This window comes from Aptenodytes patagonicus, chromosome 6, assembly GCF_965638725.1.
Source record: "Aptenodytes patagonicus chromosome 6, bAptPat1.pri.cur, whole genome shotgun sequence".
NCBI lineage: Eukaryota > Metazoa > Chordata > Aves > Sphenisciformes > Spheniscidae > Aptenodytes > Aptenodytes patagonicus.
In genome coordinates, this window is record NC_134954.1 from 64,953,244 (window position 1) to 64,973,422 (window position 20,179).

Genomic DNA, 20,179 nt, shown 5'->3' on the forward strand with positions numbered 1-20,179 from the left:
CCCACAACAGATCCAGACTCTTTGGAAACCAAAAGCAAAAGGCAGTGGAAGGAAGAAACCCTGGAAGGAGTGTTTCCAACGCAGAACGACTGACTTGAGGTGGCTCAGAGCTGGCCCCACAAGCATAACTTCCCTCTTGCCTCTATTGAGATAATAAAGGTTAAAAACACTTAGTAAAAGACCTGCGACCTTGAAAAATGAATATGGTTTCCGCAGTGCGCCAGGATCGCTCTCTTCTTCATCTCAGCAGAAAGCTTCCTTTGCTTCCCTCTGTAAGAAAACTGGAAGAGCCAAAGCTGCAGCTGGCCAGACCATGAGATGGGACAGAGGGTCCCCCCACGGCTGGCAACGCCGGGGCACCAAGTGCCAGCAAGCTGAATGACCCCAGTGCTCAAAGGCATCGAGCGTGCCCACAGCAAGCACGGAGAGGAGTTTCTGGTGTCTCAAACTTTTATTGCACAGAAGGAGAAATAAATAATCTAAAGGCTGAAACGCTCCGAGGTGAAAGGAAGTGAAAGGCAGTAATTTCCCCCTCCTTTTAGCATCAGAACTGATTTATGGTGCTGGGGCTTGCCTCAACCCAGAACCCTTCCTCGCACCTCCCTGGGTCTCTGCCAGGACCGCTGCCTGCAGGCAGGACAGCGCTCAGCCAGGCTTTTTTCCCTGGGGAGCAGAAGCGATGGTGACAGGGGCGTCCATGCAAGACCTCACCCCACCCCACAGCCACTGCCCACCAACCCTAAGGTCTGCACGGGAAATCCTGCAGCATCCCCGACTGAACCTCCCGCATCCCAGATCACGGCAGCGGGAGAAACGGCTCCTTGTGGGAGCTCACTATGGGTGGGCTTTAAGCAAAATAAGCAAAGACGAGGTTAAACGTATTTTGTTAAGGCACTTCTGAATCATCTGTCCCTTCACCCAGGAGATGCTCTATTTGGACCCAGCTATGTTGTCAGGTCCCAGGTGTCACATCAGAAAGGATGTGGGAAATCACTATGAACGGCTTCTAAGACATCATTTCACAGTTTTACAGTAGAGGTCATTATACTGCATTACTGCATTTAAATGTGCGATTCCAGTTGTGAATATATTTCATAATCTTCTTGCACTTGCCACTGATTCTGGCCTATTGTCTAATGCCTTAAAGTACTTTCTAAGACCTTGGTAATTGAAATGCTGAGGTAGAAAATTACTGTATTACAAGCAGGCAAATTCATGCCGAGAGGAGAAGTGAATTGACCTGGAAGGTCACATCCATCCGTGGCACAGCTGGGAGCAGGGCGCTGGCTCCTGCTGCCGAGGTCACCGCTCCCAGGCACAAAGCGTCCCTAGTCACCCAGAGGACATTTGAAATGGGGTGTTGTAAGCTTTTATAGCGGCGACAGTCTTTAGAGCTCAATAGTGCTTATAATTGAATTCTTTAGAAGGATTATATTGTCCTCAGTAACTCGTCACTTCCCTGGACCGGCCCTTTCATTTGCATTTTTTCCCCCATTTAGGATAAGATTTGAAACCCAGCAATGTTGTAGTTCACATAAACAAACAAGCCTCGAATATATAAATAACTATTCACATCCTTTTCATATATATTCAAGTATTTCACAAGGCACCGTGGCAGCCATTAGCATTTCTAAATGCTTTTTGAAGTGATGGCTTGATTTTTTTTTTTTGGTGTCCTTTACTGGAATTGATTCCCAAACTCCTCTCTGCTGATAAGCGAGGACTGGTGGTAGCGGTCCCGCGAGGCAAAGTCTGCGTTCTCCTCAGTCAGCTGCGTGGTCTCCATGCCAACTGTTGCAAAGGATGGTGTCACCACGATCTGCTTCTTGGGAGATGGCCTTCTCCTGCAAACAGAGAAGCAGAGGCGCCTGCATCACCCCTTGTTTGCCATCCATTAGCAGCCATGCTCTCGGCTGCGCAAACAAGGCAGGGCGCTTCGAGAAGAGGCTAAATCCTTCTTGGCACCTTTGGGAGGCATAGAGCTAATCTGAAAACATTTTTCTTAGAAGGCGCACAAAAAATATACTCCCTTCCCCCAGCAAACACTGGAAAATACACATTTTCATAACAAATAAGTTTCCTCTTTGGACATTGGCTATGGCAAACTCTTTCCACACAGTGCAGGAGAAGAAGGAGAACCATTTCATTAGAACCATTTCTAATGAAAAATACCCTTCTTATAGTTTCCTAAGCTTTAGTGTACAATTATTTCTGTAACTCTTTTAAACGAAAGAGATTTTCCTGCAATCTCTTTATCCCAGAGGCTGATTTTAAGAAAACCTTATTGCACATCTGCAAGTCAAAACTGTAAGAGCTTATAGCATCGACTCAGACCTCGTTGAGCACCTAAGAACCTTAGAGGTGTCAAGGATCCTTGGTTGACTCCAACTCTCTTGCAGACTAATGGGATTTCTTCTTTACTTCCAATTCATTAAAATATCTTGCCTGGATTTCAAGAAAACAGAGCTTAGGAAAAACCTGTAGATGAGTACAATGCAATTTCTTGCAGCGTAGCAAAGGTGGGCTTCAGAATGACCCACCTGACCCCCAAGCAGAGCCGAAATTGTCTTTGTGCCAGCAGGAGCAGGAGCCCTGGCATTAGGGTAAGGCAACCCAGCTGGCTGGCTGACCCAGAGACTGCCCTCTGCGTAGAGCGAAACAGGATCAGTTTCTGCCTTGGGCACTCGCAGCTCCCCACTCAGCCCTCCTCAGCAGGGTCTTTGCTCATCGATTGCACTGATCGAAGCACTAAGGACTGTGCCAGTCTGGTAACCTGCAGGATAAAATCCCCCTGCGACAACAGCACCTCTACCCATGAGAAGTGGGGCTGCCTCTCCGGGAGGCATAATTTCTCCTTTCCACACATGGCAACTCTCCATGAAGCCTCGCATCTCAACCAGCCTCCCGTGCGGAGCCTCTGACAACAGGCAGGAGACAGGGCTGAGATGCACTGAGGGACAACAGGGAGGAAAATTATGCTCTATCATCATAGCTACACCGAGCTAAAATGACCTGCCATGAATCCGCCCGCATGCTGAGGTGGAACCGGACAGACAAGTGTCTGGGATACAAAGCAGTGGGGTCTGACTCACTGTGCCATGAGTAATTCTGGCAGTGCTTCAGCATGGCCCCATGCGCCCTGTTCCCGTCCTCACCTCCTCACCCTTGGCTTGGGCTCATGTCACCAGTCCAGCAGATGTGAAAAGGAGTGAGGAACAACCCCTTACTCCAAATGAGATATGCAGAAAACATAGCGCACGCGCTCCGCACCCCCTCACTCCTCCTCTTCTGGGTAGTCTGTCTAACCTGGGCTCTCATCCCCTAACGCTTAGGCAAGCATGCAGCTTTACACAACTGCCGTGAGAGGCAGTGGTAGCTTTGTGAACAAAGCTATTCATGGCAAGAGGTGTGCAGGACAGGTGGGTCTTCAGGGACCCAGTCCCATACTCGGAGACATCCACTGGTCCGGTAGAGAGAGAGATGGATGTGATGCGGGAGAGCCGACTTGTCTGTTCTCGGCCATGCCACAGACCTGCTGTGGGGACCCAAGAAAGGTCCCGTCACCCCCGGCTTCTCTCCCAAGCCACCTCTGCTACCAAAGGCGTGTGGCCATGTTATAGGGACTGTGGGCAGAGGCAGGAGCTGGCAAGACAGACACGGGTGTGTGCGAATGTGCTTAAAAGCCTGGATTTTCATTTATTTTAAAGAAGCCACCAACTTTGCCCACGTAATGCATGGCAGCTCGTGTTGTGCAGTCCTTACTACAGTGCTCACCCACCGCAACAAAAAAGCAACCCAACAGATTGAGAACCTCAAAATCCCACTGCATTGTACAGTGGTCACTACCTTCTGTGGGAAACCCAAATGTGATGGAATTAATAATTAATAGGATCAAAACAGATTAACAAAACTAGTTAATAACCAACCAAACAAAACCCTTAAGGTCTTCTGGGAAAGAAAACCCCAAGACAATGCTACTGCAGTCCCATGCAAACTCAATACTGAATGGTTGCTTCACTGAAGACCTTGTTTATTGTATTTGCCCTGTAGCTATTGCGGCTTCCGCCCCAAATTTCCTCTCTGAAATTCGAGCACAGCTGCCACGTGTGCCTGTTCCACCACTACCACAGTAATTCACTTTCAATGGATGGTGGGTGGAAGAGGTGGAGTCTCCTGTTTCTCATTTCCTACCAGATTTTCCAGTTCAACCTGAGCCACCAAGGTTGAGCACAGACCTTTGCGGTAAGACAAAGCTTCAGGCACCGAGATATGGTTAGCAGCTGACGTGTCCACGTATAAGGCAGAGGAGACTCCAGCTCTCCCACTTACATGGTCAGCCATACATCAGGCTAACAGGAGCAAACAGTTATTTTTACTATTAAGAATAACTTTGAGTATGCAAGAAGGGGCTGCTTAAGGTAATAAGCAAGTCAACTCTGCCACCTCTCTCTGTGAACATTAGTGGGTCACGGGAACAACGAGCACCGCCTCGGTCACTGCCGAGTGACTGGTACCAACCTGCACGAGGTGATCAAAACCGACTTAATCCAGCCGAAGAAACTGAAATTTGCTGCTGCTCCTACAGAGAAAAGGCACGAGAAGTCAGTACGCTGCTAATTCTCTCATAATAGCATTACGCCATTGAATTTTTGCATAAATCTCAAACCAACATGCTTGTTATTAGCCTTCAGTACACAGAGATTTTGCAACGGTGAGAACACTCCTGCAGTCTCCCCACACTCTGCAGCTTTAAAACGATTGTCAGGAAACTTAACCCAAACTTCCCACAGAGAACAGCTATCCTTTCCCAGACTGACAGCTTGTGAAAGCCCCAGTAAAGCAGTGAGCAAAGCACAGACACCCGCTGCAGCACCTTTTCCTCCCGGGACTGCAAAGCTCATTCCCACTGCAGGGATGGGGAGATGGGAGGAGCCATTCAACCGACCTCAACCAGGGTGGCTGTGGTCTCACCATTCATACCCTCCCGTCTGAGCCCATGGAGAGCTGGCTTAGCTTATTACACCGACACCATTTTTTCCTGATTTCTCTGTAGAGCTAGTTTCCTGCACTGGCTCACTGCAGGGGCAGGGAAGTGCCAGAGCTGGCAGCAGGAGAAGCTTGTGGTGAGGGACAAGGAGGAGAACAGAGACCCGGCAGCACCTGCTGGATTTGGCTTAGGCTGTTGGGGAGAAAGAGAGAAGAGAAGGGACGTGTTGAAATCCCAGAGCATTTCTGCTCCCGAAGTCTTAACCTAGTCCTTAATCCAGAGCATCTCTCAAGCCAGTGTCTCCCAACCTTTCTAGACAGAAGGGTCGTTCGGTCTTTTGGAGAACAAACTCATGGATCATTGGATGCCATATGGCTGCACAGTAGCGTTCACTCACAGCCAATTAAAAATCAGGCGGAACTTTGAGTGTTCATTTCTAACTTTTTCTTTGTCGTGAGTTGTTTTACTCTATGCATGGGAATGCATGTACGAAGGAAACCAAGGAAAAAATGTCTATTTACACTGCCGTTCCTCAGATCACCTTCCAAAATCCTCTACATGCTGACTGAGAAATTCTTTTTAAAGTAATTTTTGGTAAATATTTCAAAAGCAGATAACAGAGATATAATATAGCGAATATACAAAGGCAAAGAGAACTCCAAAGCCTGAAAACCTTATTTGTTTTTTGTTTAATATATGTTTAATATATAAAAAACTTTGTTAAAACTTAGATATATTTCAAAAGATACAAATTAGCAAGTACTATCCACAATCTCAGCTCTTGTCTACTATCCCATACAGACAAATAGAAAAGAAATCAATTAGAGTAGAAAGAGAAGCATTGGTGAGCGATGTTTTGATCGTTACCAAGTGACAACTATTTTTTGGTTTCTCATCGTTTGGGTTTCTGAAATCTAGTACCTACTTACCTGGTGTCTAATAATCTTTCATCTAAATAAACCTGGGTAGCTATTTCTGCATTGCTTAGCAGACATGAACTCAGGTTCTTTTGACTTTTCTCATCTTGGTTTCTCATCTCGGACAAAAAATTGCATGTACACATGTGCAGGTACTTAAGGGTGTATGCACCTACGTATGTATTTATGCATAAGTATGTGAGTACGCGCACGCTGCGTGCGTATCACCCTCTCCCTTCAGAGACACAGACCAATGCAAACCCCTCCTGCAGCCATGCCAAGGAGCTGTAGGCTCTTGAGAGCTGCTTTCTGAATGTGCTTCACTGTTTAATTTCGAACTTGTTTAAGCCGATCACATGCACAGACCTTTCTAATGCCCTCTGCCTAAGAGTATTTTCCCAGATTACGTTCCCAACATATTCAACCTGTTTAGTTCTGGAATCAAAAGGCTCTCTTGTTCTGCCGTTATGAATGCTGAGATTTAATGAGAAACTCATCATAATTCCCATTTTCATTAAAGTTTTCTCAGGTGAGTTTAGATTGATTAATTAAGTTTATTAAAATGTATTTACAGCAGATTTTTCTCATTGCCGTGATACATTTACAATCTGCCATCCCTGTTAAGTCTTAGTATTAGTATCTGGTTTTGCCATTTAAAGTACAAAATATTAAAGCAAAAAGCACAATGTTCAGACTATCAAACTCATGCTAGTTGCAGTTAGAATCCAATATAAAATTAAAGAGCCAGAGAGAAAACGTATTAAAACTAGCAACAAAACAAAACCCCATCATTCACTGTGTCACCTGCATATTAAACACAAGAGTCTCGATTCCTAATTAAGTTAAATTAAAGTTCAATGAATTTTTAAGCAGATTTAATAATACAGAAAAAAAAATACTCACCAAGGGGGAGTCCTGGGCTCACTTGGCCGATGTAGAAATACAGAATAACCGCTGCACCCAGGCTGACGAGGGTGTAGATCCACTGAATGACAAACATTATGATGAGGGACACGATCGCCTGTTGGGAAGACAAGGTTTGGGGTTACCCCAGAGTCCGTGAGATAACACGTTGATGACAAGCTGACAGTCCTTTTTTCTGCAAAGCCCAGCGGCTCCGTTGGCCTCCTTGCAGTGCCTGGGAAGGACTACTCACCTTCAGACACAGCCTCACACCAGGTCAACAACTTGTTCTTCAACCTTGCAAGATGAGCATGCTTTGCAACGCTAACGAAAACTCTTTAATAACTGAGGCAGTGCTGGAGCTTTCAAGTTGTTATGAGCGCACCAGTAACTGGTTTTGGGGTTATTTTTGCCAGAAATGTTGAATCTTGGCTTTAAATTCATGGAAAAACAGTGCTTTGATGGCATCTCTGCACCTCCAGCTTTCTCAGGGACTTCTCAGGAGCATTGTATAAGAGCTGTGCACAGTCAGGACCCAGGATGCAGCTACTCGGCATTATCCTGATGAGCGTTTCCCTTCAGGCGTCTCCCTCCTAATGATGCCCCAGGATGGGGACACAACAGAGGCTCTCCTTGCCCAAGACCTGCTGCACAGCCTGGGTCCTGCCTGTGGGAGGATTGATGCCAGTCGCAACCACGTGGGTGGATGGATGCTCCTGGGCATCGGTGGCTGAGGACGGTGGTGCAGCAGGACCCCTGGGGAACCACGTCGTCTCCTGCCTGCAAAACGCTCCACGGTGCATGGCTTTTGGCCACACGTGGAACATTTCCATCCAGCGTTATCTGAAAAGATTTGGGTATGGCATGGCTGAAGTTTCTTGGTAACGAGGTTCTTGTGTTACAGGGAGCCTCGTTTGGCCTCACTGTTAAAAGGAGGGACAGCACAGGTTTACAGTGTCATCTTCAGCAGCATGGAGATAGCTTTCAGTGAGCTACCTTGAATACTAGAAGAGGCAGCGTGGACCTCAGGTCTCTGCTTGGGCTACTCCAAGAAGAGTATGCAGAGGCTCACCAGCTCAGGAAGTAGATTTGGCTCAAGGGGCATATGAATGGGGGCAGGGGTAGCATCTTTATGGATCAGGGTAGGAGCAGCAAGGGGCAGCATACAAAGAAAGAGCTAAATGAGTCCAGACTGACACAATCGGTGCAGCTTGAAGAGAGAGGGCAGAAGGGAAAGGAGCCAGGATGAATAAATGCATCTGATTTTTGCTTCGGTGATTTTATTTTGCGTCGTCGATCCTTTCTCAGCTCTGCTGCAACCTCCTCCCAAGTCTGACTATTGACAGGAAACCAAATCTGATTTAATGAACAAGTCAGTCATCTCCGTAAGCAAATTCCCCCGCAAAGGCAGGGAGCTGACCGCTGCACAATGATACGCCCTTGGGAGCCACGTTAGTTACCGAGCCCAGAGACAGCATCAGGGTGCAACCTCCTAAAGATGTCATCGTAGAGAGGAGCCTCCACATCCATCCCACCCCGGCACCGCAGTCCAGCGGGACCCCTTGCCAGGAGCTGGCTGCTGGCAGCAGCAGCAGTGAATTTGAAAAGTAGGTGTCAAACTCCATCTGAGGATTAAACTAAAAGGGTTCGGTGTGTTGTTCGAGTGGGTTTGTTACATTTTACACACAGCTATGAAATCCCCGTCCATGCAGCAAAGCCATATGGGTCATTCATTATGCATATCTGACCCTTTCCCTGTCATCTGCCCATTAATCCAGCTTCCCAAGATTAAATGTCCTAAACTCCTCAGCGGCTTGAGACAGAAGCTATTGAAAAGTTATTTATTCTTTAAAGTAACATGCTGAAGGAATGCTCCACTTTCCTCCCTCAAGAGGTGGAATTTCACAGCTGGGCTGCTGCTGTCAGGAGGTCAGCACTAATGAAACCCCACCCTCAGCTTGCAGAAACTGGCTCATAAACAACAGCAACACAGCTTTGAAGGTGGTGTCTCACTCCATCCCAGGGCAAGAAAAAGCAGGCTGGCACACAGTGAAAAGAGGGACACTGACTTTTTCCCAGCCAGCCATGCATCTCTAAAGTCCTAAGATGCCAGACTTTGAATTTGCACCTTTTTGGGTTGGGTTGGGTTTTTTTTTTGCTGCTGCTGTTGTTTTAATTAATATGCCATCTGGCTTTCTCTGAATTTGAACTGCTGGATGCATGGTACCTTGAGTACTTAATTCAGGTGACCTGGAATACTAGAATCAAAAGCCATTTTAAAGTACTGGAGTGTATTTACACTACAGTAAGTGATGAATTTCCTTCTGTTTTCTACAATCACAAACCAGTGCTCAAAATAAAAGAAAATTACTTACACCAGCAAAGGAAACCCAGTGATTGCAGAATTTGGAGTAGAAGGATTCTGGTATTTGCTGAATTCCCAGCTCTGGATTATGTTGCTTTATAGTTGATTCTACAGAAAAAAAAGAAATTAAAAAAAAGAAGAGACATTAGAAAGGAGCTATAATGTGGGTTTTTTCTCCTACTTTACATTACCAGATTCCAGAAAACCAAAGCAGAAATTCTAGCTGACAGCTGGGTATGGCAGAGTTAAACCAAAACCTCTGAAATGAAAACAGAAAAGAAATGCAAGAAAAAAAAGAAAGTTGCCAACTCTGGTACTGAGTCCATTTGAAGGCCACATCTGCCTATCTCTGCCTCAGTTTCCCTATTTGTGAAAAACGAGAAATAATACTTTTCTCCCTCAGAAGGGTTTATGAAGCTTAATTGACTAATGCTGATAAAACACTACAGCACTGAGATGACAAACTCCAAGCAAACACACAATATCAAATACCCACATCGCCAACAAAACAAATTCAGACTCTTAGCTGTGGATGTTGAATTACAGACTCCACCTGTGGCATGGGGACCACTGCATTTTGATAACCTGAGTTTTAGACTCACACGGCTCCAGCCCTCCTACCCCACACCAGGATGAAGTAAACCCCAAGATACACTCAAAACCTTTTTAACGTACAGCATTAAGCGTGCATGTGTAGAATAATGAGTATATAGTAAACAATCCTACACTAAATATAGTCCTGCCTGCTTTCCTGTGATTAATCTTCCATAGGAAATTGCATTGGAACTTCTCCTGTGATGCGCTGCGATGAACTCTACCCTCACCTGGAATAAATGATATTATTGCTATGAATCACCGAATCACAGCCCCATATAAAGCTAGTTTCACGCCTGCCTTCAGGAAAGCACCCGGAGGACCAAGGTTATAAACCATTCCCCCATGAGCATGGACATGTCCATCTCCTACAGCCCTTACCTTCTTCCCTCTGGCCAGGGAGCGCCGGCACCTCACTGCAGAGCTGCTTCCCCTGCTCCAGCAGCCCGGGTGTCCGCTGAGCATCCGCAGCGGGTGATGAGCATGGACCCGCATCGCACCGACAGCCCTGCTCCGCCAGGTCCTGCCAGCTCTCGTTGTGGGGCTCTGCAGTCTCATCCCAGCCGTACTGAGCCGGGGGAGCATCGTGATGGAGATCCAGGAGAAAGCTGTCTTGTAACGTCTGCTTGGCTGGCTGCTTTGCCTTCTTTTGTTTGACCTTCTGGGTTAAATTCTCAGCTCCTCCTTTTTTGCAAGTACCTGGCTCACTACGAAATGGTTTAAAAAGCTGGTCCATGTCTTTTGTGAATTCCAGCAAGGTGCCGTTTGATCTGCTTTGAATTACTCCATCTGCTGCACAGCCGGAGGGCTTGTTGAAAACTAAAGGCTGGGAAGAGTGAGCAGGTCTAGCGTTTTCTCTCTGGGTCTTGTCAGGTTTATGTTGAACATTGTAGCTCAAGGAGACCGAGAAATAGGAATAGTCTACAGCAATATACGTCAACATGAAGTTGATGGTGACTATCGGAGCAAGAACGTTCACTTGCCCAATGAAGATGAAAGCCATGGTGATGAGACTTGTTAAGCAAATTGCAGCCACTGGAGTCTTGTTGGGTCCTTTCTAGTTCATAAATAAAACAAACTTACATTTAAATTAATAACCATGAGCCTCGCCGTGAGGACTCCCCACTTGCTCAGCTGCCATGGGTGGTTACCTGGGCGGTCTGCAGTACCCCCTTGTCATGAAATACATGCATGCATGTGCAAGCAGAGGCTCACTGGCTTAATAAATTAAAGAACAGGCTGGAAGCCAAAAGCTGCTGAGCTCCCACCTCACCTCTGAGCCTTACTCAAGCTTTGTCTTTGGAAAATTCATCCACTCTCACTCCGTATCTCCACAGTAAAACAAAGTCATTAAAGCAGCAATAAACCTTCAGAGAGAGTTGTGGGGCTTATGGGAAGTCTGGCAATAAAATGTGTTAATTAGAGTTAACTGTTCGTCTCTAATTTCACTACAGGACTCCGCATCGCTGCCTACCCAAAAGGCTCCCACACGCTGCCATTGGAAAGGCTTCGACTGCCAGACACAGTCAAGGAAGCTCTGCCTGCACGGAGCAGTACCACCTTCACATCAGCAGCTTCTGGCCCTGCCCTGACACGACGCTGAGCTAAATCCATGGTCTGCTGAGCCTCTGCACTTGGGGTTTCCCTCCTTTCATCCACCCAAGCCGCATCTGCCCAGAGGCAGGAGGAAAGCAGCAGAGAGGTTAGGCAGCCGAGGATGCTGGAGGGTGGGAGTCAACCCCCAGTGATGCCGGGCATGCGTCGGGAAGGCAGGCAGCCAGGAGAAACACCGCCTGTTCTTCTCCTTTGGGGTGGGGTGAAGGCAGGGAAAGGAGGAGAAAAAAGAGAGACAAATCAAAGGGCATCGGGGGTGGGAAGACTTGAGCCATCAGCTCACGAACTTTAATCCCAGGTCCAACGTGCCCTTCCTTGGGCCAGGCACTGTCTTGCCGTTTCGGTACCCGATAAGCCTGTGCAGGCTGCATAAAGACCTCGCTGGAAAATATCTTACAAGGTATCTTACAAAATATCTTAGGTTTTCACTTACTGCATGTGCTTCTTTAATAAACACACAGCTCAAATGGAAACTATTTCTATTTCCTCCACTCTTATTTATTAATAGAAAAGGGGAGCAGTTCTGGACCTTACGCCTTTTCACAATGGAACAGAAATACGTCTCGGGACAAAGGAACATGGTTCTCAGAAAGCATCTTCGCTATCAGTAAGATGTACTGAGATGGGGAACAGATGGGATGATCTCAGGATCGTTAAACCCCTCTGGCTTGGGTTTAAGTCTACAGAAAACACTCGTGCCCTTCCCATCAGCTGGGGTTATGGTGACTACAACACTTTCTTCAACCACGGAAAAGAAGAACTGATGTGGAACAGATTGGTAAGGGCAAACTAAATTTATTAACTGTCCATAAACCCAATCTAGACAATTTTCAAGGTGGCAGAGAGAAGGAAGGGGGAAAAGTGATCTGCCTTTGATTTCTCACCTCTTTTTGAGCCCTTCCCAACATGGCAATCTGCCTGGACAGAGTTCAGAGCAGAAAATTTGACAGAAAGACAGAAAACTATCAGAGAAGAGAAGGCATCAACTTTGCAGTCAACTTTGCTAAATCACTGAGAATTTCACAAGGATTGCCAAGTGGAGAACAGCCTGTTCTGGGACCACCTGACAACTGCCTTCAGGAGCTGGAAGTTTTTGCTGTTGTTATTGCTGCTGCTTCCCCTATAATTATTACTATTTATTATTATTATTGCTATTATTATGACTTTAATTTTAGAAAATTACTTTGAGGAATATAAAACAAAGGATAGAGAATTATTATACTTATAAAACATTTAAGTATTTTAAAACAATCATAAATACCAATATTGTAAAATATTTTTCTGTATTTACAAGCTGCTCTGAAGGAGCAAAACATCATAAGGTTTTTCCAGTCGCTCGGTACAGACAGTTAGGTACTGCAGGTTATTGAGAGTGACAGAATTATTTTCTCCCTGTTTAGAAGGGGGAAAGCCATAAAAAATAGTTTGCTCTGAATGCACAGCCCAAGACTACAGAGTCCTTAGTGACTGGTACTTTGACTGATCTCGGTAGAATAGCTCATGTGAATGAGGATTATTTGTGAGGACAAGGAAAAAGCCTCTTGTCATATTCAAAGCAAGGCTTTGTTTCAAAGCATATCTAAAGCTTAGCAGCCCCCTAACTTAACCTTTCAAATCTATTCTTTGTTTTTATTTTATAGTGTCCAAAAGGCACCTTATCTTACAAAGAAGCGTCCTCTTCTCCAGTGCACACAGACTGAATCCACAGCACCACGACTAGTCACGTACTCAGCTATGAGGTTACCAAAGAGGATAGGAACAGCTCAAAGAAAATGTGCAGGAAAAAAGAAGAAAAAAAAGAAAAAAAGATAAAGAGGCAGTTACCATCCATTTCACCAAGTGCTTGGACAAAAGCTTCAGGCCTCTGCCCTGGACAGGAGGGCAGAGAAGAGCTAGGTACCTCCCTCAGTCACAGTTAGGATCAGCACCAGCATAGATACGGCGTTTGCAAAAAAACCCCACAGGCAAAGTTATATCATAAGTGGCTGTTTTACTGGGGACATCTCGAAGAAGCAGGTCCGAGGGAGGGAGGAGACCGACAGCAGCCCAGGAAGGGCTGTCCGTGCACGGGGGCAGGACAGCCCCGGGGCCAGGGTGCAGAGGTGGGTGAGCGAGATGCTGGGGCGAAGCAGGGTTGCTCCTGCACGGTGCCAAGCCCCATGGGAGGGCTCAGGGCAGAGGCGGTGCAGCACAGGGGACCGGCAGGGGAAGGACTGCGGGCAGCTGAGCTCTTGGGTTTTTTATAAAACCACCCATTTCCTGGCTTTTCTGCCTACGCATAGGGTACCAGATCCCGAGCCTTCCCCTCCTTGCATTTCATACATCTCCCATCTCACCCTACGGACACACAGAAATCCTGGCTTCTTAAATCACCAGTTTTCCTTCAGGTGAAGGTTTGACAGCAATCTCAGAGAAAGGGTGACTAACCCCACGTCCAAGGAAGGCGAGCATGGGGATCACGTTCTCCTGGGCGATGCACTGCAGGATCCTGGGTGCTCCGTACAGGCCTCCCATGCAGGAGGCCAGGGACGAGATGTACAGCCCTAGCAAAAACAAGAAACCCACCAAGGATACCTGGAGGAAGCGGAGAGAATGCAAAGTTGATTATATTGTTCTTTAAAGACCCCCGAGCAGTCTTAAATACATGTATTTTAAGAGATCACATATATTTTGTAACATTGCTAAATGAACAGAACGAGCCCTGGGAAAGCAGCAATTTAACTGGTCTGTGGTATAAAGTGCAAGCAATTAATACAGGAGAATTATCCCATAAAAATAATTTAATACTGAACATCCTGTACCGACAGAGCCATTTGACAAGCTCATATCCAAGAAATTCTTTGTCACTTGGAGCAATTGCAGCAAAGCAGCAGCTATTAGATTCCCCTTAAGTAACTGGAAGTGAGTTTATTTCAGGAGAGATCACTTATATACAGAGCACATCATACAGGAAAAGCTGCCCAGGCTTCCAACCATCCAAAACAGGAAGACAAACCCCTGCGTCCCAGAGGGGAAAACCAATCCTGAAAGAAAATCCACAGTAAAACCAAATCAAAATTGCCACTGAAACAAATGGCATCTCAAAAAATACGCTCCGAAGGATATAATACAATGACCTTATTTTCCTGTCTTCAATGAGAAAAGAATTTCCTTTGGCCAACATGAAACTTAAAAAAAAATAAAAATCTTTAAAGCCACAGTGCTAACAAGGCTGGGTTTATTACCGGTTTTTAGTGAGCACCCTTTCAAACGGGGAGCATCTCCTGCGGGAGTGGAGGGAAAGGAAGGCAGCTCATGGTCTATCACACAGAAGTGAGGACTGGGGTCCCCCTGCACAGGTCCCCTCTATCAAGAACTGCAAGCACAGGGAGCATATCTAAAAAAAACCCCACACAAATACACAAAACCCCACAATATGAACACTGTGCAAGAAAGCTTTGAAATGGGAGTGCTCCTGGTACCATGGTGTAAGGACGTGGGCAGACACAGACGAGGAAACTAAGGTCTAGGGTCACCTGAGCCATCCCCAAGTCCTGCAAGACCACACAAGTCTGACAGCCAGCAGCCAGCCACAGAGAAAGGCAAGGCATGGGGGGTAACACCAGCACAAAGGCCAGGCAAGGAGAAAACCCCCAAATTTTGGTCCAGATCCATCCTGCCCACGCTCCACTGAAGCAAGCTGCTGGAGGTGCAGACAGACATCCGTGGCAGAGGATGTCACCAATGCAGGTCCCCTGCATCCCACACGTCCTTTGCTCCCGAGAGCTTCCCGGCTCTCGTGGAAAATAAGGTCTAAACGAACACGGGTCCTCCCAGCTTCTGCCCCTGTTGAAGTCAGGTGGAACATGCTTTATTAGAAGGAATTACAAAAATTTACATGGCTAAAGATGATTCAAGCTACATCTGCCTCTTCCTCACCTATGAAATCCGCACCCAGCAAAAAGGAGATTGGGTATAAAGCCATAAAATGTTTGCTGTTTGGGGAAGGTGTGTAAAACTAATGGCGTGGTCCAGAACTGTACAAACTTCCTACCACAACATTTCTTTTCCCCATGAAAATCCACTTGGCCTTGTGAATTTTATCTTGTAGGACAGAAGAAACTTGAGGCAAAGATGAGCAGATATCAGCTTCCATCAGACCAACAGACAGACACTCGATGGGGAATCTTCCCTTCCCTCTCCTCTAATCCTGCCCTGCTCTGAGAAATACTTGGAAGAAACAATCAGTTGCGCCAGACATCATATATTATTTTAGCTGCCAAAAATGCTTGCATTTAAATGTACTACTTGACATTCAAATCAGGGTTAGAGGGGAAGAGTCCTTTTCACCAAGGCTGATGAAAGGGTTTACTGGGGGTTTTGAGCACGGAGAGTGTGAATACTTTGTAAGAAATTGGCACTTTGAGCTCATTAGAAGTGAAATTACTGAATCTCATTTTTATGTTTAAAAAGCCAAACAAGTATTGTAAGGGAGAAAAGCAGCCAAACACTTGCTCACCTGTGAGTGACAGAAAGGGAGAGTTTGGATGTATAATGATCTCTCCCCCCTCCCTCTCTCCAAAGTCATTAAAATCTAAAGCAACTTGTAAGCAGCTTGTAATAACTCAAAGAAGCAACATGAATATTGGGATTGCACCATTGTTTTGTTCCATACTAGGGAAAAGAACACTGAATTTGCTTTTTGGGGGGTTTGGTTGGTTGGGGTTTTTTTTTTAAATATTTAACATTATTAAATATCTTCAGATTCTTTACTGGGAGATTTTTCATTCCCCCCCCAAGGGTTTTGAAGTTAAAACACAGCTGAAGAGAAAGAGATCGTTAAAGCTGATTCATTTAAAGCTGATTCTTTTAGTTACTGTACTTCTCGCCCACTAAGTCATTGTCATACAAAGATGTTGCCTTAAAGAAGGTAGGCTCATTCTTTTTTCCCCTGAAACAGAGATGATTTTCACCTTAGCAGGAAGTGGGAGGAGCCCCACCAATAATTTAGAGTTTATTTTGGGGTCTGGAGGAAGTCCAGAGCTACAATTACTTAGGAAGAAAACAAATCCAGAGTTTCAAATTGATATTTTAGATTAAAACCATGTTACAAATCAAATAAATGGCAAATATCTCCATTTTAAATTAATCACAAGAAATAGTGGCAAATACGGTGAACCCATGATTTTGGATAACGCTGAATAACAGAAAATTAGCCCTTCCATATCCCATTTAAAGTAAGACAATGGCGCACACCAAAATCTTTTGCTCTCTTTTTGAAGGCCTGCAATGACAAGGTTCATTGCCTGTAACACTACAATCCTCCCTCATGTATATACACCCATGTGGAATGTCTCGAGTTTAATAATCCTATTGCTCGCCCTGCAATTACAGCCCGCTAGATATGGAAATGTAAGCTTCGCTTGACTTAGTAAAGATAAGCAGTGGGGTTCTTTAGAGATTTCAATTTGGTCTAAGCTTTCACCAATGAGAAAGGATACATTGAATAAAATACAGCACTTATCATTAGACCACATTAGCATATTTTAGCTCTTAAAGCTATTGCCGGGTGATTATGCCAAGATCCAGCATTACTGGATATGCTGGTGAATGCAAAGCTATTCAAAGCAATTGTACACTGGGATTTGCAATGGGGAAATCCCCCTGAATTTCAATGAGGGATGGGTACCCAAATTCCTTAGGCTTTTGGAAAATTCAAGCATTCAGTAAGGCAGATGGCAACCCGAAAGCACCATTATATAAAACCATGCTGGGTTATTTGAACACGTTACCTTCTCTGCTATCATGAAGTCATAGCGGAGTGACTGACGGGTACAAATGGCTCCCAGCAAAAAAACAAAGACCATGTACAGAAACCACCTGCAAACAATAAAAATAAACTGTTTTTTTTCCAGCAAGACAAGGCCACTGAGAATTCTGCCCATTAGCAGAGCCAGGAGACGGTCAAGTACCCGCAAGTTGGGTCTTCAATCACTCTGCGTGGGCTGTTCCTGCATGATTTAGCCTCAGGGCTAAATTTAACACCGGTCCACGTTACTTACCCACTATAATGTACCAGGGACAGCTGCAGCGTGACTGTACGGTACCCCTGAGGGGAAGCTACCTGCACTCTTGATGTGTGCATGGTGGGAATAACCCCTGGGGACAGACTTTTTAGTAGGGCCTGTAGCTATAGGACAAGGGTAATGGTTTTAAACTAAAGGAAGGTAGATTCAGACTAAGGAATGATAAGGAAGAAATTTTTTATGCTGAGGGTGGTGAAACACTGACCCAGGTTGCCCAGAGAGGTGGTGGATGCCCCATCCCTGGAAACATTCAAGGTCAGGTTGGACGGGGCTCTGAGCAACCTGATGTAGTTGAAGATATCCCTGCTCATTGCAGGGGGGTTGGACTAGATGACCTTTAGAGGTCCCTTCCAACCCAAACCATTCTCTGATTCTATGATTCTGCAGGTACACAGGTCCCTGCACCTGGCAGTAACATTAAACACTGCAGCCAGGCTGCTCTACAGCCTCAGTCATGATCCTCCTCTGGTGTCTCTGGCCTTTCCAGTACATGGGTGGAGGGATAAGCTAGTCTGTCTGCGAAGCCCAGACAGCAGAGATGTGAATGACCACAGTCCATCCATCTGTGATACTTCTGTGTCCTGTTGAATCCCCTCACTTAAAACAAGCACCAATTTCAGCAAGAGTCCCTCTAAATTCTGAAGATCCTTCCTTTCTGTCTGAACCTTGGTACACAATAAAAAGTAATAATTTCAAAAGCAATTTAGGTGGCAAAGAAAGCAGGCAGGAAAACCTACTGAGGTTTTTTTTAATATGTAACAGTATTTTACTCCTGGAAAGCAGCATTTCCCAGGGGAGAGCACTGCTTGGGGATGCAGGGCTCCTGCGATCCCCTGACCTTGCAGGTGGGTAAGTCATCTCACCTGTCTTGGCCCCATTTTCCCAATAATAAAAATTATAATTTTTTTATATTTTATATTTTATACATTTTCTATGTATATAGAAAAAGAAAGCACTTTGAAATCAACAGCAATAAGCGACAAAATCACACACCCCAGGCCTCTGAGAACTTTGCATCCTGCTCTTGGACAGCAGGGCTGCAGCAGCACAACCGCTCTAGCACCGACACACAGCCCACTCGGCGGAGGAAGGACTGATTACATCCACATTAACGAACCTCTTCTCTAACCCACCCAGAGTAGGTGGTGGTAATGGATGATAATTTGAATGAGAGCCAGACTTTAATTTTCCAGATGGCTGAGTAATAAAAGGTTGATGGGAATATGAAATGGATTGGTCACATCCAGGGCAGTCTCCAAAGAGTACATTTTCCCCAATCTATGACTTACGAGGTGCCAATAGCGGCCAGAGACCCCAGGGGGATGTTGGTAGCAGGCTTCTGGAGATCTCCGCTCATATTGAACCCAGCCATCACACCTGTATTTTGGAGACATAAATGCAATTTAGAGTTAATCTCAGTTATAGCATATATAACACATATTATAATATGTAATATAATCAATCAGTTAATTGATGGCTTCAGAACAGTCACTATATCACTTCATTGCACTTCCACACACATGAATACTGGCTCCCGTCGATTGCTTGGTGAGAAACTGTTCATGTCTTTGATAGAAGCAAGCCACCACTAACACGTCTACAAAGAACCCTTTGTCCAGTTTGAACAATGCTGGGGGGAAAAAAAAAAAACGCAGAAATCTGAACAAAACCCATCTTATCTTAATGCAAACCTCACAGAAGACAGTGCTGTCCAATTGTTGAAAAAGAAAAATGCTACCGTTCATCACGGCAGCGCATTCAGCAGGTGGTACTGCCCCCCCAGACCAGATCCATTACAGGTCCCTGCATTCACGGGGGACAGACGCCGTTACAAAACTGCCTGTCCTGTCCGTGTTTAATGACAATCACATGTGCATTTAGCAGAGGGAGTAACAGTGCTCAGCACGTAGGTGGCACCTTCCAGCCAAGGGATCTGCTTTGGAAGTAGGCATTATCTCTACTTTGCAGATAGGAAAACAGAAGCGCTGAGAGGGTAAGTGATTGACCCAGCGTCACATAGAAAACACGTAGTAGGACTAAGAATAAAGTACTGAACTGTTATTTTAGGCCAGAGTACAGGGTATTGTACAACCAGAGACAGTCCTTAGCCTAAAAAATTACCATCTAAAGACACAAGAAAGGGAAACAGGATGGAGCAAAGGATCTCCACATTGAGGCTAGGAACCTGAGGTACAAATGGGTTATGAGACTTTGCCCACAGTTGAAGAAGGAGTCATACCAGACTTGGCAAAAAACCAACTTTTTCCATCAAATTATCCCAAAACTTTTCCTAGAAGACTTCAGATATCTGCTATAAAAAAAAGATAAATAATCTGTGATTTAGAATCCTGATGAGAATTTGGACAATTTGAAGGCAAGACAGAAGAGCCTCTTTAAGACACTAACTTCTGCCCATCACTGTCCCACTCCTCGGATGTCAGACTAACATCTTCATAAGGATGCGTGGGCCAGGTGCCAGCCAGCAGTGCTCATGGGATAGTCCCTGGGAGCCAGGGTGAGATCACCACAAAACAACAATGAGGAGGAGGATGCCAACGCCACGGTGCTCGCAGCATCTGCCAGCCCTGGCAGCAGGGGACCGACCATGCGTCAGTCCGCCACTCGGCTGCCAAGTCCAGCAGTCGTTCCTCATTTTCAGAGGGCAGAAGAATGACAAAGTCGGTCTCTGAGGCCACAAATCTGAGTGACTACTGCTCTAAATCAGCAACAACCC

General features: G+C 45.6%; 1 protein-coding gene across 1 annotated transcript in view; it reads right to left on the bottom strand.

Annotated features, from left to right (window-relative positions):
- Window positions 1–432: 432 nt before the first annotated feature.
- SLC12A8 (solute carrier family 12 member 8) overlaps window positions 433–20,179 on the bottom strand; it is a 57,119-nt gene continuing 37,372 nt past the window's right edge. The window contains exons 7-14 of the mRNA XM_076343010.1: window positions 18,735–18,822; window positions 17,152–17,239; window positions 13,808–13,954; window positions 10,148–10,823; window positions 9,183–9,280; window positions 6,808–6,925; window positions 4,519–4,579; window positions 433–1,844 (exon numbers count right to left, since the gene is read on the bottom strand). Coding sequence (XP_076199125.1) covers window positions 1,679–1,844; window positions 4,519–4,579; window positions 6,808–6,925; window positions 9,183–9,280; window positions 10,148–10,823; window positions 13,808–13,954; window positions 17,152–17,239; window positions 18,735–18,822 — 1,442 coding nt within the window. The 3' untranslated portion in view covers window positions 433–1,678. The remainder of the gene's footprint in view (window positions 1,845–4,518; window positions 4,580–6,807; window positions 6,926–9,182; window positions 9,281–10,147; window positions 10,824–13,807; window positions 13,955–17,151; window positions 17,240–18,734; window positions 18,823–20,179) is intronic.